This window comes from Lactuca virosa, chromosome 2 (genome assembly GCF_052849685.1).
Source record: "Lactuca virosa cultivar CGN04683 chromosome 2, Lactuca_virosa_CGN04683_v6, whole genome shotgun sequence".
NCBI classification, from domain to species: domain Eukaryota; kingdom Viridiplantae; phylum Streptophyta; class Magnoliopsida; order Asterales; family Asteraceae; genus Lactuca; species Lactuca virosa.
The window spans coordinates 149,962,531-149,985,416 of NC_136427.1; the positions used below are offsets into that span (position 1 = coordinate 149,962,531).

The 22,886-nt window shown below is 35.4% G+C and overlaps 1 protein-coding gene across 2 annotated transcripts; it reads left to right on the forward strand.

The window, feature by feature from the left end:
• Positions 1 to 1,602: 1,602 nt before the first annotated feature.
• Positions 1,603 to 6,140, forward strand: LOC145159594 (inositol transporter 1-like). Of its 2 annotated transcripts, XM_079078599.1 has the most exons (6): positions 1,603 to 2,244; positions 2,590 to 2,660; positions 2,828 to 3,163; positions 4,253 to 4,360; positions 4,506 to 4,691; positions 5,340 to 6,140. In XM_079078599.1, the coding sequence occupies exons 1-6, from the start codon at positions 2,103 to 2,105 to the stop codon at positions 5,991 to 5,993; spliced, it is 1,497 nt and encodes a 498-aa protein (XP_078934725.1). In that variant the 5' UTR covers positions 1,603 to 2,102; the 3' UTR covers positions 5,994 to 6,140. The 2 variants fall into 2 exon arrangements, with proteins under 2 accessions (XP_078934725.1, XP_078934726.1); XM_079078600.1 differs by lacking the exon at positions 1,603 to 2,244 and having other exon boundaries at positions 2,607 to 2,740.
• Positions 6,141 to 22,886: the final 16,746 nt, after the last annotated feature.

A 22,886-nucleotide genomic window follows, 5' to 3' on the forward strand; every position in this document is an offset into this window, starting at 1 on the left:
TTTGCTGAAAATTGCCACTTTGGTCCAAAAAGTTTTGGGCTAGCACCACAGGTCCAAAGTTTTTATTTTGTTGCGAGTTTGGTCCAATTTACTTTAAACTTTTTTGGAATGACGATTTTACCCTTCTTTTTTGTTTTTTTAGTTTTTTATTTAAATATTTTTATGATTAAAAGAAAATACCCCTCTCTCTCTCTCTCTCTCTCTCTCTCTCTTTCTCTCTCCCTCTCTCTCTCTCTCTCTCTCTCTCTCTCTCTCTCTCGATCAAGGGTTCCAGACTTCCAACATTCACTCTTCCCTCTCTTGTTTCTTGAAAACTCAGATAATGTTCTTCAAACTTCATACATTCCCAAACACCAAAATTTGATTTAAACCCATCGATTTCTATCAAGCAAAACAAAACACCAACCTAAAGCTATTGATTTAAACCCATCGAATTTTATCAAGCAAAATAAACAAACACCCATGGATCCCCTATAAACATTAACCCCAAAAAGTCTTTCCATTCATAAATTTCTGTCAAGAATCAATCCCAAACACCTGCTTAAGCCTATCAATTTTTATCAAAAAAAAAGAAGAAGTAAACGACCTGTGAGCATTCGACCAACCCACGAGCCTCCCCACCTACACCGATGTTTCATTGCTCCTTCCCTCCTCCCCCTCGCGATCCACAGCTGGAGCAGAAACAAGCAACCAAGAGCTGCTTTAGCAGCCCTCGCTGAACCCACCAAGTTCGACGACAGCTTCACTGCCCCGTTCTTCTTCCCTTCTTCGGTTCACTCAACACAACGAGGGTGTTTCCCCTTACTCATCCACGACCCAGCAGTCCCGAAATCACATCCGCTCGCTGCTTCTTCCCACCTGCGTCGCTTCGCTCTCGTTGATCCGGAGACATCTCCCTCCTCACGATCTGCAATCGCCGATACCTCATTGGTCCCCTTTCTGGCCTGCGACGAGCAAGGAAGCAAGGATCGAACCCCCCAAAATCTAAGTTGGTGTTCGATTTCTCCTCTACTTGCAATGACGCTTCCTTTCCTTCTGTTACCTTGTGTTTATACGCGTTTATCCATTGCCCGATCATACATTGAACACGGGAGTGCCATTAAAAGCCCTAATTTCATTTTAGATTGTGAAAGGAAAAATTCAGATATGAGAGAGAGAATGAGAAAAAGAGAATTATTTTCTTTTTTATTTTTCTTTTAATTACGAAAATATTTAAATAAATAAAAAAATGAAAAAAACAAAAAAGAAGGGTAAAATCGTCATTACAAAATTTTTTAAAGTAAATTGGATCAAACTCGCAACAAAATGAAAACTTTGGACCTGTGGTGCTAGCCCAAAACTTTTTGGACCAAAGTGACAATTTTCAGCAAACCATAGGGACCATTTGTGCAGTTTTGTCAAAATAAAAAGTTAAAGATATTAGCAAAGTAAATAGTCAATTTGTTAAAAATACAAGATTTGATCCATCAACATTTTAAAGATTAGGTCAAAGATGCATTCTGACCTAACCAGAGGGACTAAAACGGTAATTTACTCATAAAAGCATCAAATGGATGTAACGGCACTTTTTCCATGGTAAAAGAACTTAAAAAAACATTTGATACGTGAGTCGTCTACCTCCTTTCCAAAGATCTTTCCTTTATCAGGTTTTGACGTTTTGTGTATTCAAAAGCGGGTCCGTTGGGGGAAAAAAATCAAATCATCATCCACAAGTTTTTAGGGGATTGCAAGAAACCATTTATCCAAATCTTGTCTCCCCTTAAATCTTTACAAACAAGCCGTCATCCCATTAGTTAAACCTCAAAAAAGATCGGCATTTTCATTTCCTTTATCTGGCTTCTTGAATCTTGATAATCACCCAATATTGATTTTAACTTTGGGAATCAACAATCGGTTGAATACCCAGGCGGGTGTGGTCTTCATTTGAAAACGAAACAAGCAAACACGTCGAAGTCCAGAATCCTGCCTGGGTTTTTCTCTTGCACACCTTCTGCTCGATCATTTGCCCGTGTGAAGTTTTTTGTTATAATTCATCGCAACAAAGTGTCGGTATTCTTTGCTTGACAAAATTAGCAACGAGATTAGGGTTCTTCAGAGAAAAGATGACGATTGACTTGGTACCAGGGAGTTCAGGGTTAATCGACGCTGGTGGTGACAAGAAAATCACATATTTTAGCAACAAATACGTGTTGGGCTTGACTGTAATTGCCGGCATTGGTGGTCTCCTTTTCGGTTATGACACAGGTATTCACTTTTTTTCATGAACATCGCATATATGTATCGTATCTATATCTGTGTTCATTTTGATTCTTACGCAAATTTTCTTGTTCAAATAATTAGCCATGTGATTGTATATTCTACGATTTAGTCAAAAAGTTGTTATCTTTTCAAAATTCAGCAGATGCTATCGCAGAATCCATATAGTACTCACACTAAACCAAAGATTAAACCAAATTGCCCCCTTTACACTTCCATCGATGCGATATATATTCTTTTTCGGTAGTGTTTCCAAGACGTGAAAAGACAAAAACACCCCTAATAGGATTCAAACTCACTTTTATTAAGATCACCTTTCTGCATTTCTTTCAGGAGTCATATCAGGAGCCCTTCTATACATCCGTGATGATTTTAAAGCAGTCGATCAAAGCAGTGTCTTACAGGTACAAAAAAGTTCACTTCCCAACTTCTTAATCGGTGGCATCTAGAAGCACAAAGTATCAACAACCTCGACTTTACCAATGTGATTTACCAAAAAGCCCTTCCCTTTAAACCTTTCAACAAAACCTTTCTCAAATCTTCAACTTTCTAAATTCGATTTACATAACAGGAGACAATTGTTAGCATGGCTTTACTTGGTGCCATAATCGGAGCTGCAACTGGTGGGTGGATAAATGACACCCATGGGCGAAAAAGTGCTACACTTATTGCGGACGTCATCTTTGCAATTGGATCTTTTGTCATGGCTAGTGCCCCTGATCCATATGTGCTTATATTTGGTCGATTATTGGTTGGAATTGGTGTTGGAATTGCTTCTGTTACAGCTCCAATGTATATTGCTGAAGCTGCACCTTCAGAAATAAGAGGAGGGCTTGTGAGCACCAATGTGCTTATGATCACTGGTGGACAATTTCTTTCATATCTTGTTAATCTTGGCTTCACACAGGTAAAAAAGATTCATATTTTAATCTTTTCTCATAAAGCTTACACCTTTATTAGATTAATCGTATCTTTTTATCTTTCTCGTGCTTGTGTAATTTAAGAGAGATGACATAATTTAGTCTTCTTATAAAGAATGTCAAAACCTGACATTGCAAACTATAGGGACCAAAAATGTAAGTCACTCATTTCTTGCAATTTGAAAACTACACGGATTAAAAGTAAGGAAAATTAACATTACATGGACCAAAAATGTTATTCATGCTAACTAAAAACTTCAGGGACCAAAAATGTAATTCATGAAAATTAAACTCTAGGGACCAAAAGTGATTTTTGCTTATTTCTTTCTTGCAAATTAGAAAGTACATTGTCCAAAAGTGTAATTCCGCAAATTTAAAACTACAGGGACTAGAAATATAATTTATGCAAATTAAAAACTATAGGGACCAAAAGTGTCTTTTACTTAATTTCATCTTGCAAATTAAAAAGTGGGAAATCTACATAAAAGTCTCAAAATTTTTAAAAAAGTTTCAATAAAGTCCTAATTTTTTTTTGAACAGAAAAGTCCTATTATTTTGAGAAAATCATATAATCTGTTAATTGCTGTTCAAATATAAAAAAAAAATTCGTTAATTTGGGCAAAATGTTAAATAATCGAGATTTTTCTATTAAAAAAAAAAAAAACTTTTAGGACTTTATTGAAACTTTTCCCAAAAGTTTGGACTTTTCTGTAGATTTCCCTTAAAAAGTACATGGACCAAAAAGTCTAATTCCACAAATTTAAAACTACAGGGACCAGAAATGTAATTTATGAAAATTAAAAACTACAGGGACCAAAAGTGTCTTTTGCTTACTTCCTTCTTGCAAATTAAAAAGCACATGGACCAAAAGTCTAATTCCACAAATTTAAAACTACAGGGACCAGAAATGTAATTTATGAAAATTAAAAACTACAGGGACCAAAAGTGTCTTTTGCTTACTTCCTTCTTGCAAATTAAAAAGCACATGGACCAAAAGTCTAATTCCACAAATTTAAAACTACAGGGACTGAAAATGTAATTTATGCAAATTAACTTATTTGAATAATTCTCGACAGGTTCGTGGGACATGGCGATGGATGCTTGGAATTGCTGCCATTCCAGCCATCCTTCAGTTTTCCTTAATGTTGCTTTTACCCGAATCACCTCGTTGGCTATACAAAAACGTAAGATACTTTGTATTCTATAGTGTGTGTGTTTGTGTTTATATATATATATATATATATATATATATATATATATATATATATATATATATATATATATATATATATATATATATATCTTGAATTTAATTGTTGTGTTATGTAGAGAAGTAGTTCAGAGGCAATTGCCATGTTGTCAAAGATTTATGATCCTGATCGATTACAAGATGAGCTCCAACAGCTTTCTGCTGCCTTAGATGAAGAACGCCGAAACAGGAATTCTGTGAGATATCGCGATGTCTTTAAAATTAAAGAAATCAGACTTGCATTTGTGGCTGGAGCTGGTTTACAGGTAAAAAGTAAAAAACAAAAATAAATTATTTGTTTATATTTAGTTATCATATTATTAAAATAACCATTGTATTAATATTTTAAATGGACAAAGTAATAAATTATAAGAATAACCACTATATGACGTGGATATAACAAATTGACGAGTTTTTTTGACCCATACCAGAAAATGTATCTACCAATTTGTGAATGGCATTCACCATAAAAATAATAAAAAATTTCAGAATTTTTTATTTAGCAGTTATTTGCGAAATTGCTCATAATTTGCGGGATGATGTCATTTCCCAAAAAAAACAGCATTTTTTTAAACTTTTTGTCCGTTTGTAAGTACTAAGTTTAATAATTATAAAGTAATATCAATTTAATTTATAATATAGCATCACAAGTAACAAAAATATTACATATTGATCATAAACTAAAAATGCATAAATTCAAAGTTGAAAGACCAAATTGTACAAAGGAGCCTTTAACACCAAATATTTTTATGTAAATAAATAGTATTAACACGATATTTGGTGGTTTACTCTACGACATTCTGATTTACCTTTCCCATGTTTTACTGTGTAATCCGTTTAGGGTTTAGGGTTTAGGGTTTTGGTCAGAAACAAAACAAATGAAACATTCGTGTAACAACTTTTTTACTTTCCAGGCATTTCAACAATTCACCGGAATCAACACTGTCATGTACTACAGTCCAACCATAGTCCAAATGGCCGGATTCGGATCAAACCAATTAGCCCTCCAACTCTCTCTCATAGTTGCATTAATGAATGCCGCCGGAACAGTCGTCGGAATCTACCTCATCGACCATGTCGGCCGCCGGAAACTCGCGCTCAGCAGCCTAACAGGGGTAATTCTGTCATTAATCCTTCTCGCGGTTGCGTTCTTCCTCGAATCATCCGGTCACGCCAACATCGGATGGGTTGCGGTTCTTGGATTAGTGCTTTATATTTCCGCTTTTGCCCCTGGGATGGGGCCGGTTCCGTGGACGGTGAATTCCGAGATATATTCGGAATCGTATCGCGGGATTTGTGGCGGAATGTCGGCTACGGTGAATTGGGTGTCGAATTTGATTGTTGCTCAGAGCTTTCTTTCGATTGCGGATGCGGTTGGAATTGGGATGACTTTTTTGATTTTGGCGGGAATTGGGGTGGTGGCTGTGGGTTTTGTGGTGGTGTTTGTGCCGGAGACTAAAGGGTTGAGTTTTGAGGAGGTGGAGAAATTGTGGAGGGAAAGGGCTTGGGGATTTGGTAATGGTAATGGGAATGGTATGGAATCCCTACTTGAAGATGATGAGGCGTAGTTTTGTTTTGATGTATTTTAAAAGGTTTGAAACTTTAGGGATTACTTTTGGATGTGTTTTTAAGATGATTATTGTATCGTCCAAATATCAGGATTAGATTTAGTGGCAACAGATAAATGAAGCTATGGGTATTAATTTAGCGGCAAACTTGCTTTTTTTTTTTTTTTTCTTCGGTTTTTCCTTTTTTACCTGTAAGGGAGATAAAAGAGAAGGGAGTCATTCCTTCTCAACCCGCTCAACCCACCGCCACATCAGCTTTTTCATCTTTTCTCTCTTCCATCTTTTCCAACCCACAACATATGGAAACCTATCTTTTCCAATCTACTCAACCCATTTGTCACATCTTTATTTTTTATTTAATTATGTTAAAAAATAAAAAATAAAATAAAACTTAACATTTTTTCGTGAAATATCAGTTAATTAAAATAAATCAAATATAAATTATTAAAAATATTAATACCCATAGCTTCATTTTTTCGTGAAATATCAGTTAATTAAAATAAAATAAAATAAAACTTAAAAATATCAGTTAATTAAAATAAATATTATTTAATAATTATAAAACAAATATAAATTATTAAAAATATTTGAAGTGTATACTATTTTAATAAAATCTATAAACTATAGGGACTAAAATGAAATTTATATATGAACTCTTTACCCTAAACCTATTTCGTGAAATATGCCGCCTCCATCTATCTTTTCTCCATAGCCATCTCTACCCACTGTAACTGTGTTTTTGCTTTCCCCGTCATCAAAAAAACAAAGAATTTTGTTAAAGAAGAATAGAAGAATAGAGAGAGAGAGAAAGGAAACGGCTTCACCAACCCGTTGAAAGACCGGTTTCTTCCAACCCATTGTTCCCGCCGGGCGACAGTACCACATCCTGGCGGTACCGCCGGTACCCACCACCCAAACCGCCACGACTCCCTGCTCCCAAACAATTGGTTTTTAGGTTACCATGAAATATTATCTAGGATTTTTGTCATAAAAGCCCCCAATTTCACAAAAAAAACCGGTTATGCCCAAAGTCGGTTTTTTTTTTTTTTTTTTTTGCCATAGATGCCTCAAATACCGGATAATTGGTTCGATTTTGCCCTTTACTCTGATTTTACCTTCTATGGCCGGTAGCCCACCTGGTCTTCTTCTCAAACCCTCTCTGCCTTCACCACCATCTTCGATTTTTCCCTTCACCACCGTCTGCTTCTTCGATCGACGGGATCCAAAGAAACAAGAAAAAAAATCGCAGTTCTCTCACTCTCCAAAATCGATTGAAGGTTCTTCTTCCTCTTCTGATTTCGCAGCTCTCTCACTCTCTTCTCTTGCTTTGTATTATCGATCCATACTCACCTGGTAAGACACCTCCGCCTCCAAGCATCGTATGCGATACAGAGGAACACACAAATTGATTCGGACCTGCAAATTAATTCATCAATGAAGAAGAGAACCTGTGTTCTTAATTCATCAAGATTATCAAACACAAGGGTGCTAGAATTGAGATTAGTCCCTATGATTTGCAAGTCTCTCTTCTCTTGCTTTGTATTATCGATCCACACTCACCAAGATTCACAACCTTCCTTCTCCCTTTTTCCCCTCAAATTGCTTAAAAGAATTGAGTTTCACCCCTTAGGTCGATTAACAGGTTAAATGTTTCTTTATTGCTTTCTGTGTGTGCACTCTTCTCAGAAAGAAACTGAATTCAAAATTGAAATATCAATCCCCTTCTTTTTCTCTTAATTGATGGTGGACTAAGATGATGGCAATGTTGTTTATATGGGTTGATATATTTTTTTAGATTTTTATGTTGCAATTTTTGTTTTTGGTGTTCAGATGTGCTTATCAGTGCTAGATGGTGTTTGTGTGGGTGGTATTTGTTGGTTTTGAACAGGTGAAATGGGATGATGGTCGGTCCAGATGGGGTTTTTCACATCTGGGTTCTTCATCACCGAACAACCACCTTTATCATCACCATTGTTGTTCTTTCTATTAATAACTTGCAACTAGTTAAAAAGAAGGGGATAGACTGATTTTGTAATCCATCGTCTTTCATGGCACCTGCTCAACTAGAAATCGGAAATTGGTATGTAGATCAATGATTTGTTTCCGATCAGAAGATGGGAGAGAGAGAGAGAGAGGAGATCGATTTTGATGATCGCTGTGGTGGGGATGGTGGATGATGGACGATGGACGATAGTGGTGGTGGTGGTTTGTGTGTGGTTGATGGTGGTGTTGGTAGCAAAGGGCGGTGGTGGTGGAAAAGTGTGGTGGTGGAGGTGATAAGTAAATATAAGGGCTTCTATGACAAATGTGACTGACCCCAGAAGGTAAAATCCGGATAAAGGGCAAAATCGAACCAATTTTCCGGTATTTGAGGCATCTGTGGCAAAAAAAAACGACTTTGGGCATAACCAATTTTTTTGTGTAAAATTGGGGGCTTTTATGACAAAAACCCTATTATCTACGAAAAAGTCCTTAATTTTACAAATATTTTATAAAAAAAAACCCTTAAAATTATAAACATATAAAGTTTCAAATTTCAAATTCGTATCACTTATACCTCACACTTTTTAAGTGATTTTAAAATTCAAGTTTTCTTTTTAGGTTTTAGGTTATTTTTGGTCATTTAATTTTTGGTTTTATCTTCATTTGGTCTTTTAACTCATTTTAAATTTTAAAAAGTCACCGATTGTTGACTTTGTGCTCATTTAGTCACCTAACTTTTGTTTGGTCACTTAACTTTTGGATTTCTATTAATTTAGTCACCTAACTTTTAAAATTGTGCTTAATTTTATAATATTATTTTAAAATTTTAGTGACTAAACGAGCACAAAACAAAAAGTTAAGTGACTAAATGAACACAAAACAAAATGTTAAGTGACCAAACCAAAAGTTAGGTGACTAAATGAGCACAAAACCAAAAATTTGATGACGTTTTAAACTTAAAATGAATTAAATGACCAAATAAATATAAAACCAAAAGTTAAAGTCTAACAAAAATAACCTAAACCCTTTTTTATTCGGATTATAAAAAGATAGAAAAGGCAACGTCTTAACTTGTTTCAATTTGTTGGCTTGCTTGATAAGTGATTTAACATGTAAATTAATAATATTAAATAATAACTAACTTTTTGTTTTTTCAGCTTAACTAACTTTAATTTTTTTAATGACTTTTAACAACTAAACTAGTAAAATCAACAAATTTACACTGGTTACAGATATCAAAAGGATGAAATTAGATACGATTATAGAAATTAATAATACAAAGTTAAAATTGTTGATTTATAAAATGATATAAATTAATCAATGATTTTATTAGAGTTTGTTTCGCTGTTAAAAAAAAAACAAAACAAAACAAATAAAAACGTTTAGGACGATTGAAACTTTGTGGAAAATAGATTATTTTGAAATTCTCTAAAGTTATATATATATATATATATATATATATATATATATATATATATATATATATAATTGACATTAAATATGTTATTTAACATGTTTTTAATCCTATTTTAATATATTACAGAGAAAATTGCAAATAGCAAAAAAAAAACTCAAATTACAAATATAGCCATGAAAATCGCAGATGGATTAAGCCCATCTGCGATTTTAGCATTCCATCTGCGAACGTACAAGTCGCTAAAGTATAGTCGTGCTTTAGCTACTTGTACGTTCGCAGGTGTTTTTTTTTAGTTTTTTTATTTTTTCCATATAAATACCCCAATCTTTGACTGAAATCGCAGATAAACTAAGTTCATCTGCGATTTCCTCTCATCCCACCTGCGATTTTGCGTTTTTTTTTTTAATTTTGACTACAAAATTGATAGGGTTTAACTACGAAACAACCTTATTATATATAAAGTTTTACAAAAAATTATAAATTTATTTCTTATTTCTTTGGAACATTTGTTTAAAACATCTCTAATAAAATGAATTCTTCAACAAAAACTTTGAAAAATATTTGAAAAATGAAATCGTCCATAGTGCCTCTAGAGAGAGTTCTGCAAAAAAAAAAGTTTGAAAAATGAAAGAAGAAAAAAAAATTACGTTTTTATACCCCTGAAAAGGGGAAATCACAGATGGACTGAGTCCATCTGCGAATGTACAAGTCGCTAAATGTAACATCCGGATTTTCAGGTATGTTATTTTAATTATTTATTTTTGAGAATCATTGATCTACTCGACGAGTTGGTGCTATAACTCGTCGAGTAGAAGCGGGGTGGCCACGTGAGTTTAATGAACTACTCGACGAGTCCAAGAGTAGACTCGCCGAGTAGGCGTTGTAAGTGGAAACCCTAGATCCCTGGGTTTGGGACCTATTTAAAGGCACTTATAGCCTCATTTGCGGCCACACCTCTCAGAGAAGAAACCCTAATCGTGCCCTTGAGCTTGTGAGAGAGTCTTGAGCCTTACTTGAGAATTGTGAGTGCATTTTGGTGAAGGAAAGGAAGATTCCAAGCTAGGATTGAGAAGAAGCTGATAGATCTACTGCTTATTCGTCCAAGAGCTTCTATTAGAGGTATCAAGTTCGAACATTTCCCTTTTATTTGAATAGATCTCTCATTTTGAAGATTAGGGCTTATTTTCCTTTCATTTTGGGACTTGAGGATTTGGGGTTCATGAGGAGGCTTGAACTCCAGATCTGGACCTTAGGAGGTCTCTAACACCCAAAGGTTCCTGCTTTATTCAGCCTTGATGGTATTTATGAGTGAAAACCCCATTTAGATCATGTTCTTGGCATTTCATGCCCAAAATGGCATGCATGGACGTAAAGTTTATGACTTTACGTGGTAAATGAGCCCTTAGAGTATGGATCTGGAGTTTGAGGAAGTATTCCACCTTAAAATCGTCTGAATGCAAGCTGAGTCTTAACAGACTCGCCGAATTGATGAGCCGACTCGGCGAGTAGCTTAGGGTTTGTCCCAATGAGTTGAATCATGCGATAGCTTGACGAGTTAGGGGTTAACTCGACGAGCTGGGTCTTCCTGAGTTCACTGAGAATCGATGGGACTCGACGAGTCGCACGAGTGCACTCGGCGAGTCTGGTCAGAGTTGGACCGTTAACTGGAGTTGACTTTCGTTGACTTTTAGGGTTGGTCAGCATTTGGATAATTGGACCATTGGAGGGGTAAAATGGTCTTTTTCCCTTCTGGGAGATTATAGGAAGGGATTAGTCTAGCCTATGAGAATCGTTGTTAATTACAGATAAATTACTTTATGTGATTAGAGGCGGAGGCTAGATCGGGGATATCGAGCACGAGAGTTTACTAGACATCATACAAGGTGAGTCTTCTCACCATACCTTACCTAGAGTGGTAATTATGTGTGACCGGAAGGTCTTATGTGCTGTGACGAGTATGTGATATATGTTTCTATGTGATATGTATATGTTATGTATGTTAAGAGTAGCATGGTATGGACCGGAAAGTCGGTATGGTATGGACCGGAAGGTCAACAGGGTATGGACCGAAAGGTCAGCAGTGTATGGACCGGAAGGTCAACATGGTATGGACCGGAAGGTCGACAGAGTAGGACCGGAAGGTCTACTCCAAGAGTGGGACCGGAAGGCCCCTGAGACACATTGACCGGAAGGTCTCGTAGAGTTATAGCCTCGAGTGGCTAGTTGAATGTGCGTGGTATTTTGGGGAACTCACTAAGCATTTATGCTTACCGTGTTATGTGATATGTGTTTCAAGTACCAGCGAGGATCGCGGGAAGGCGCCGACATGATTGTACACACACTATGTTTTGGGAAGAGCTGCTGTGGATCCTGGATTTTATGAGATGATTTGGAAACTTTGTTAAATGAATGTTTGATGTTGAACAAGATAATATATGTTTTTATGAATTAAAAATGAAAAATTTGGTTTGAATTTTCACGATGTTACACTAAAGCACAAATGTGCTTTAGCGACTTGTACGTTCGCAGATGGACAAGTAAAATCGCAGATGGACTGAGTCCATCTGTGATTTTGATGGCTATTTTTGTAATTTGGATTTTTTTGGCTATTTTCCACAAAATAATTATGGGATTAGGCTATTTTTGTAATTTTCTCTATATTATAAACCATCATGTAATTAAAAAGCATATTACGTGCATACTTTTGTGGATAAAGTTTGATTGCTGCATATTGAAGAAAATAAACTAAATAATTAAAAAAACTAATTCGGGTTATGGTTTAGTGGTACCCATAATTCATAATTAAAAATCATGTTAGGTGCATACATGGGTGTTTTTGTGTTGTTGTATGTACCCATAATTCATAAAATTCTTCCATATACCTCTTTTTTTTGTCATTTTGTTTTTTTAAGACTTGAAGGAGTAGCGGACAAAAATGTTTGGCAATTTCGGCACACACCACCCTCTTAGGCTAACCGGTATGGGGAAGGAAAAACACGCGTGAGTGCTGAGGTGGCACACCCAAGACGCGTTAACACCGCCCCAAGGGCCGGTGTTCTAGCTGTGGCGTGAGTGGGGAGACGGAAGAAGACGGACGCATTCATTGGTTGAAATTGATTTTGACCGTTTTTTTTTCTTGTTGTTGGGGGGGGGGGGGGGGGGGCAGCATTTTACCGTTAAAATATTAAAATAAAAAATCATTCACTTTAATTAACTCTCTCTCTCTCTCTCTCTATATATATATATATATATATATATATATATATATATATATATATATATATATATATATATATATATAGGCGTAGGTTATTCTATTTTAACTAATTATTGTGCGGACGTATGTACAATGTTATTGTTTGAGAATGATAAAGAAAATATGTTGTTTGATAATATAAATACGTTCAATCTTACATAACTATTGTCATTAACACACATTCTCACTAATTAAATCGTCTATAAGGTTATTATGCACTTATTATTATTATTCTCATTTCTGTCAGAATGTTTATTGAGTCGTATTCTGTCAGAATGAAAATGAGTGAAAAACGATGTGTGAGAACAAAAATAAATAATAATTAGCGAGAATGCATGAAAATGACGGTATTTTTGTAAGGTTGAACGTATTCGCATTGCTAAACAACTTAATCTCTTAGTAATTCTCATAGAATAACATTGTCCACACATTCACACAATAATTAGGTAGAATACTTGAACCTAGCTCTCTCTCTCTCTCTCTCTCTCTCCTTATATATATATATATATATATATATATATATATATATATATATATATATATACCCTTTCTCACAACAAAACACACACTTTTTCAAAACATTCACACACTTTAAAAAAAATAGATAATTTTTTCGGTTCAATTTCTTCTTCATCTGATTACGATTCTGATGACGAATTTGTATTGCACACATTATTGTCTGCGGCACAAGACATGGTTCGTGTAAGAGGGGAATGTTCACACGACGAGAAGAAGCGTAGACAATGGATCAACCGGTATCGAGAGGCAGCAAATGAACTTTTGGTACGTGATTATTTTCCACCAAATAGTTTATATGATCTATCGAAATTTAAAGAACGTTTTCGTATTAGTAGAAATTTATTATTACGTATAGCTAGATATTTGGAATGTAATTATGAGTTTTTCCAATTAATATGGGATGCTAGAGGTAAACATGGTCTTACTACAATACAAAAATGTATGGCCGCTCTTAGACAATTGGGATATAGCATAGCCGTAGACGCATCAGATGAGTATTTGAGTATGTTATAGAGATTTACCGTGACATATAATTGCGACGTCCGACTAAAAGTGATGTCGAACAGTTGTATGTTACGCATAAAGCTAAAAATGGTTTTCCAGGGATGCTTGGTAGTATTGATTGTACACCTTGGGAGTGGGCAAATTGTCCCAATGTGTGGCGTTGTCAACTCACGGTAGGTGATCATGGGGTCCCGACTGTTATATTAGAGGCGGTTGTTTCACATGACCTATGCTTTTGGCATGCATTCTTTGGTATGGAGGGGTCAAACAATGACATGAATGTGCTCCAAGTGTCTCCGTTATTTAACAATATTTTGCTGGGTAAAGCACCAAACATGTCATACGTTGTGAGTGGAAATGAATATAAGTATGATTATTACCTATGTGATGGGATATATCCAGAGTATGCTACAATTGTCAAGTCATATTCATTTCCGGCCGATGAAAAACGAAAATTGTTCAAGTTAGCACAGGAATCTGCAAGGAAGGATGTGGAACGAGCATTTGGAGTCATAAAACAAAAGTGACACATAATCAAACATCCGACACGAACCTGGGATGGGGCAAAACTAACGACGGTGTTGACTGCTTGTGTTATTTTACATAACATGACAATAAAAGAAGAGGGTAGGGCTATTTGTTCATATACCAGGAACGATATACTTAATCCACCTGCAGTAATACAAGTTGGCAGCCCGACATACTTCTCTAGATTTTGGAAATACAAAATCATGAAACACATCACAATCTATGTCACGATTTGACCGAGCACATATGAGAAAGACAATTCCAAGGGGAAAATGACAATGAAGACGAAGACGATGAGGATGGTGACGACGAAACGGATGAGGTAGGTGACGACAACGATGACGAGTAGTATTTCTCTATGGTTTTTTATGTTTTAAATTTTTATGTTTTTTAAGTAGTGTAATGTTTTATTTGGTATGTTTTATTTGGTATGTTTTATGTTTACTTTAGTAATTTAGGTTTTAAATTTCTATGTTTTTAATTAATGAAATGTGGTTTTATTTTTTTATGTTTTCAAAAAATTTATTTATGTTATAAATTATGTTTTTTATTTAATATAATGTTAAAAAAAATAACTAAAAAGAATATTGTGGAGTGGTAACCATTTCCAATGTCTAGTGGATTGGTAGTGAAGCTGACGTAGCGCAGAGCTGGCAACACTTTTTTCGGTGGGTTGGTGGTGACCACTCCCCATAGCCTTATGGTGGCATCCTAAGGATTGGGTTGTTGGACGGCATTTGAATGTCGATGAGAGAGGAGAGAGAGAGAGATAGAGGGTTAAAGGCTATTTCTTTTCTTTCTTTTTTTTAATTGTTTTTCTAGAAAAATTAATCTTGATCCATCCCTTCAAAATGACAACCAGTTTGTAGTTTCAATACTGATGTGGCAGCATGACATGGAATGCTTGCTCCCTCCATCCTAAACTTATTTTGATTTCACATATTTTATCTTTTTTTGTTGTCTTTTATTATTATCAATTATTATTATTATTATTATTATTATTATTATTATTATTGATTTGATTTGATGTCTTTTTAATTTTAACTTTATCTTTAATAAAAAAGAAATTGTTTTGTTGTTTTGTTTCCTTCTATTATTATGTATATATAATACAATCGATCAATTATTTGCAATTTCATATCTCATATCTTTGTCTTTGTCTAAATAATTTGCAAAATTCATTCGATAATTTCATATCTCATATCTTTGTTTAAATCAATATATCTACAACGATTGAATTATATGGCGAATTTTCAAACTGATAGGTATGTTTTTTTTGGATAGTTTTAGTATATTAATAGGTTGAGTTGGACATTGTAGATTTCGGGCAGTAGTTGTTGCTCTTGGGTTTAGTGAAGACTATTTGTAACATCTTGTTTCTTGTCATTTCTGAGTCGTGGGCCGGAAGTCGATTGTGTAAGGATTTGGGCCTTAAAGAGGAGAAGTTTAGTCCTTGTGGAATGAGGTAATGATAGTTAAGAGATTTAAACCTTGAATTGTGTTTTCGGCCGAAGGGTAAAAAGGGAAAAGTCATAGGTCGGGTTCTTGCATAAAATATGGATTTTTGTTCGAGATGTTTTTAGTCCAAGATATTTAGATAATATGGTGGGGCTCCTCAACACCTTTCCATGGATATAAAGATCGTCAAAATAGGAGTTGAAACGAAGAAGTTATGACTGTTTGAAGTTAGGATGGTTTTGGGTTAAGCCGCGTACGTTGGGCGTACGTGGAAGTACGATGGGCGTACTAGGGCATCCATGAGTACGTTGGGCATACGCAATCAGTGCCCAAACTCTATTTTCATGTTTTGAGCCCTATTTAAGCTCCTTAACTCCCCTAAACCCTTTTCATTCTCAACCTCCACCCCTTCAACATCCTCCCTTGAAACCTTAATCCTAATTTGAGCCTTGCGAGAAAAAAGAAGGTGTTTTAAGTGATTTGGAGTGTTCTTGGTGCATCTTGGTAAGAAGGAGCTCATTAGAGAAGTTTTGGTTGCATTGGAGCTTGTAGATCCAGACATTGTTCACCTTAATCTTTCTTTTGGAGGTATAAAGTTTTAATCTTGATGATGAACTTGTTAGATGTAGCTAGTTTTAGGTGTTATGATTTTTTGTTCACTTTAATGCATAAAGATTAGATCTTGAAAGTTTGTGACCTTGTTATGGATAAAGTTGGAAATTTTTATCCATCTAAACATCATTTTGATTCAGATCTAAAGGTTGGAAACTTCGACTTAATGGATTAAGTTGAAAAAGATTCACTTTTCGTGTGACTCCCCGAAATTTCTATCTTGTAAAGCCATTCAATTCAATCAAAAGTCAGACTTGTTTCTACTATCTTTTAGCATTGTTAAGGGTCTGTTTGAGTGTTCTAAGCCTATTACATTCAAGGATTGTGTGTTAGGATGTGTTAACTAAAGTTCATCGTGTTGCATTCGAGCCGGAAACTCCATCACAAGGAGTTTACGGCCGTAAACTAGAGTTTACAGCCGTAAACTCTTGGCAGCCGTGAACCCTTCCCTATATCATATACTTCCTTCATTATTTCTTCATTTATCACATCTTTAAGTCGAGAAAACTCATTCTCTCTCAAGTATCATCAAGAACACTTCCATTTCTCTTCAATATTGTAAGTGATTCTTCCATTGTTTCTTGATATCTTTCTTGATTTGTTAAACCCTTTAATTTCATCCATGAATTCAACTCTTTTGGGTTAGATCTTCAAATCATCATCCTTTTCATCAAGAACACCAAGAACACATAACTAGTTTCTTGGGCCGTAAACACCCTAAAGACCTCTAAAGTGTGAGTATCTCTTCTATCATCTAGTTATCCATAAGAAACACTTGATTCCTAGCCATGAAACAAACAATAAATGCATGATCTTCAAGAGTTTATGGCCGTAAATTCTTCCTTTGGCCGTAAACCCTTCATAAGATCATGGTATGGCCGTAAACACATCCTTGTGTGGCCGTAAACTCCTTTCATACAATCATATGTGATTCTAACACTTCATATCAAGTGTTTCCTAGTTCCTAAGGTTGTTTCCCCTCATGTTAGTTGTTCTAGACACTAATTATATACATATATGTATCAATATATGTCAATTAGGACTCGTTTGTGCCTCGGGACTTCATCCGTGGAACTTCTCATCCTTACTCGAATCTTCAATTGAATCACCCACATAAGGTGAGTTCATACCCCTATAATCAATCTTTTAAATGTTTTAAATGCTTTTAAGGGGGGGGGGGGGGGGAATACAAGTTGAACACAATAAATATTGTGTAAATATTTACCTATGATATCCATCACATTAAAAGTTTTCTTATGCTTTTGTAAGTATTCAAAACGATTCAAAAACTCTTTTTAAAGTATTAGTTTGATTGTTTGTAAAACTTCATTCTTAAAAGTGCATGCTTAACTCAGTAGATAAATGAGTCTTTTCTTCAAAGTCAGTAACAGTTCAAGTAAACATACTAGTAAACAATAATAGGTATAGTTTAGGGGGTTCAGTTCATACTATAACTAGTACAGGGAGGAACATACTATAACTAGTACAGGGAGGAACATACTATAACTTGTATATAGAGGAACATACTATAACTAGAACAGAAGAACAAATCATGATTTACATACTTATACCTTACACACCCAGTAACCTAGGAAGGGAACGTATCATTAACTCATTGTTCTAAACAAAAGATGATAATAACCATGGTATATGGTTATATATATGTGGTGCATCTACAAATGTGTCAGGTTATATATATGGAGTACATCTACAAAGTACCGGAGTTATATATTGGGTACATCTACAAAGTACTGGACTTTATTTAAAAAGGGTACATCTACAAAGTACCGGACCATAATAAATAAAACATGTTAATATATCCAAAACTCACAACAGTATCACTGAGGCATTAAGAGTGCATGATTTCATTACTTCTAGTAGTCGTCCTAACAATAGAACAACGCCACATAACTTACTCGTAACATGAACATTTAGTTAGAAAGGGGCCTATAATGTTAACTTTATGATTCCTCGATAGATACATCAGGGATATATATTAATCGGATCCGACAGGCAGTAGGATGTGTGCTTTCCGCTTCATTTCCTGTTCCTTGTGGGCTTAGAGCAGATTCACACAATCTACTATCTATTCGATCTTAGCTATATATATATATATATATATATATATATATATATATATTCTGTATACACCAAGTAATCATAGGGAGTAACATGTATGGGTCAGGTCATAGCATACAATTTCAGTAAACCGTTTTCTAGTACAAAACATACTTTTCAGATAGAACATTAAGTTGGCTAAACTAGAAACGTATCTATAAAAGGTTTAAATCATTTTATTAAACCAATATAACTTAAAGGACCTTTAGTGGTTAATTCTATAATACATTAGTTTATACATCAGGGTTATATATAATTAATATCCGATAGGCAGTTGAATGTGTGACTTCTGCCTTACTTCCTGTTCTATCACAACCAGGAAAATTCTATACTTTTGTAAACATTAACAATGAAAAAATTGTAACCAAAACTTGAAAGCAATGCATGATGTTTATTCAATGACAACAAAATTCCATCAAACACTCTATACAAACACTTCAAATGGTCAACGAAAGATTGGAAACCCTAAAAATCATGGATTAAGTCTATTATGGACTAGGATTTCCTTATTGGGCCTAATGGACCAATAAGTTTCCAATTTGACGAGTTTGGGCTTAGAACCCTTAATTGGGCTCTAATTCAACCCACCTTCATAAGATTTAACATTTTGGTCCATATTGGGCCTAAAATGGAATAAACTACTCCAATAAGCCTTATTGGGCCATAACTAACCTAATTAGCTTTAATGGGCCATAAAACCCATCCTCTCATGCTAAATGGGCTGTGAACCATCTAAAGAAGCCCAATGGGCCGAAAACCTCCTCTATGAACCTCATGATTTCAAACCAAGGCTAGAGGTTGGAAAAATTAATCCATGCTTCTTTTATTAAGCCCAACTCGGCCCAACATCAATTAACAAAAAAAAAAGAATTGTGATAAGGGTGGACTTAGGAGGTGCCACCTCCATATTGTCCATCATGTATCCATGCAAGACTTACACTTCCCCATGCACCTATCATTTCACTCCTTCTATCCTCTCTTCTTCTTATCCTCGGCCGAAGATCACACACCCACACACACACATTTTCAAATCTTCTCCAAACCACCTTCAAGATCATCCTCCATCTTCCATCAAGATATCTTGAATTTTGCTTGAGTTCTTAAGGATCTTCATCAAGTTTTCTTCAACCTTTGGTAAGTTGGTATCAAACACAAACATATACTTCCATCTTAATACTAAAACTCCTTCTTACATAGCTTTATTTCATGATCTAATTCACTAGAGCCCATCTAAGTTCGAAAGTCCCTCAATGAGCTTGTTAGGGCCAAAAACAACACCATCTTCTTCCATTTCTACTTCAAAACTGAGAACAACTAAGCAAGGTGAGTTCATACCCCCTTTTTTCGGTTTTTACTTGTTTTTTGGGGAGAATACAAGTATTATGTGTTGATCTATGTGTGTATGCTTGTTATATGTGATTTCTTTGGGTTGTGTTGTAAAAATATGATATTACTTGCTATATCTCGAAATCTATGGCTAAAGTGTGAAGGATACATGAACAATAACAAAATAAACAACATATTTCAAAGATCTAAGAATCTTTATGTTTAAAAGGTGAAAAACAAGGCCAAGATTGTCATAAGTGTCATTTTTGCAAAAATAACAAAGATTTGGTTAAAAGATGACATTTTTGATTTTTCAAGGATAATATGGTATATATCTATATAAAATATGATTTTTATGGAAATAAAACTTCTCAAAGGACCAAAAACATATCTTTTTGCTTATTGGGCTTATATTTGGGCCCCAACGGTTTTTGGGCCCAAATTTGCGAAAATATGGAAGTTTGGGACTAAAATTGTAAAGTTATCAAAGTACAAAGTCAAATACGTGAATGAATTAAGTTCAAGGGCTGAAAATGACCTTTTTCGCTAAATTGGACTAATAATGCAAAGTTTTTAGATTTTGGGCCAAAAATGTAAATTTTTAGCAAATAAGGGCTGAAAACGTCAAAAGTGGTATTTTGGGCTGAAATTATAATTTAAGATCTTATTTGGGCTGAAAATGCCAAGTTAAATAATCTAAAGGACTAAAATGCCATTTTTCATCAAAAAGGACTAAAAGTGTCATTTTGTACCATTAAGAGTTGAAAATGTAAATTTTATATGAGAAAGGGACTGAAATGATCAAATAAACATTTTGAGCCAAATATGTAAATTCTAAAAGCATTTGATTAAAGATATAAAATTTTACAACAAGAAGGTTTAAAAATGGTATTTTTATAAAAACTAAAAATATCGTTATAAACAACACTGAGTATTTTAACATCAAAAAGTAAACAGTAAGTGTATTCTAAATCCTATACCACAATTTAACGACAAAACAGATAAACCATTCAAGGATTGGGTCCAATATCGATTATTGGGCCCGATATAAACATAACATGTATATTGGGCCTTGGTGACCCAATTACATGCCCGACGGGCCTTTATTAGCTTCGACATGCTATTGGGCCTTAGTGGCCCATTTGCTTTGCTAATATGGTCCTAAACATTCATCATATGCTTAATGGGCTATAACGTGTCCGTAGCATACTCGACAGCCTGTAATAACATACAAAGTTAGTGGGCCTCCGTTGTCCTTTTTTTGTCTGTTAGGCTTACCTTATATTCACGTAAACACAAATCGGGTTGTAAAACAATGTTATTCAATTTCATTTGGATTTAGTGAGAAATAACGGGTGACACCAATAAGTGTCGGTCGTAGTCTGTAGTTATAATCAGAGTCTCCTGGAGGGAGAGCGAGAGTTTGTGTATAGATGTATACGGGGGTGACTCCCTCACACCTGAGCTGTTCGCTACAGTTAGACTCGGCCAGTCTAGGGTGACAAAATCGTAATTCAAAACCGGCATTCGATAAAATGCCAAGACAGGCGAATTAGTCATTATTATGCATGGTTATAACGACTCACATAGAGATCCATTACCATCTAAGTAATCATGGGAAATCATATTCATACGCTGTGACGATGCAAAGTGATTATACAATAATACAAAACTATCCTACTATTTAAATCGGAAAACATCGGGTTTGCTGGGGAACGACATTTTTCACTCCTACTTACAACAACTATGATACAAGGAACAATTATGAAAGGCATTTCACTTTTACACGTTTTGAAATTATATACACGTATACTTATGGATCATCACACCTTTTTCGTAAACAGTTTTTGTTACAGAAAATATCGGATTTTCTGGGTTTTACAAACAATACAAAACATTTTTACATCAAACCTGCTTATGAACTCACCAACATTATATATGTTGACCGTTTTCAAAATAACTTGTGTTCTCAGGTAACCGTTAGATTGAAGAATTATCAAGCGTGTTTCTGAAATGTCTTTAGTGTAATGTCAATCGATAAACAATTTATGTTTTGGATTATGTAATGTAAACAATGTACTTGATGTGAACAATGACGGTTGTAATGTATTATTGCATGGTGATGCTTATGTTATGTTTCATGTATATTCATTGTGATGATATTTCAATGTAAGTCACACGAGCCCTCAGACGTTTCCGCCGTCTGGTTTGGGGGTGTGACAGGTTGGTATCAGAGCTTTGTTTATAGTGAACTAGCATATCTAACCATACATGATATGCAACTATAAACATAATGGGAATAAATAACTCTGAACAAAAATAAAATTTCATACATATGTGCTTATATTAAAAAAACAAATATAACAACATTTAAAAGTCCTTGGAGGATTCAAACATTTTCGATTGTGCTCGGACAGTTATGAAGCCGTAATGGGGGTAGAATGTAGCCTGGTCAACTACATTCACCCAAAATACGACTGTCATGTGCCCGAGTGTGATTGTAATGGTCGATAAAACAAAAACTTAATACTCAGAAGAAGAAAATTTCATTTCTACAAAATTTACCTTCTTTACGCGATCCTCATCACAAATTTCTCGCACAGTCACCATGGAGGAGGGGCATCAAGGCATTCAATTTCACCAGGCCCTGGTGGCCCACGGAATGATTGAAGATGACCCCGAGGAAGGACAAGGGGCCGCACCCGGCATTGAGCCCGACGAGTACACTGATACAGACTACGAGTTTGACGGGACTGATGACGACATGGAGGAGGAAAGAGGCACTGACGAAGCCCCCGTCAAACCACCTACCGACGAGGCACACCAGGACCACCCTGCTCCATCAGGATATCCCGTTGGTGAGGATCGTTCTCTGGAAGCAGAGGCTGCCGCACTTCGGCAACAGCTATTTGCCATGGAGGCACGAGCCGTGCAGGCTGAACTGGAAAGGGATGAAGTCATCGGGTAGATGACCGAGATGGCTCAGATGTTGGCACAACATCTTGGGATATGAACTCGCTACCACCGTTGGGCGCCTCCTAGTGTGTTTAGAATCAGTAGACTTACCTACTAGGGTTATGTTTCTTTTATGTGCACTACGTTATGTATTGCCGGCTCTATGTTTAAGTGACCACACTACTCATAGAGTCGTTATTCTGCCAAACTTTGTACC

Coding starts and splice junctions, on each gene's coding strand:
- LOC145159594 (XM_079078599.1), top strand. CDS start 2,103: ATGACGATTGACTTGGTACCAGGGAGTTCAGGGTTAATCGACGCTGGT. Junction 3,164..4,252: donor TTAATCTTGGCTTCACACAG/GTAAAAAAGATT, acceptor AATTCTCGACAG/GTTCGTGGGACATGGCGATG. Junction 4,692..5,339: donor TGGCTGGAGCTGGTTTACAG/GTAAAAAGTAAA, acceptor TTTACTTTCCAG/GCATTTCAACAATTCACCGG.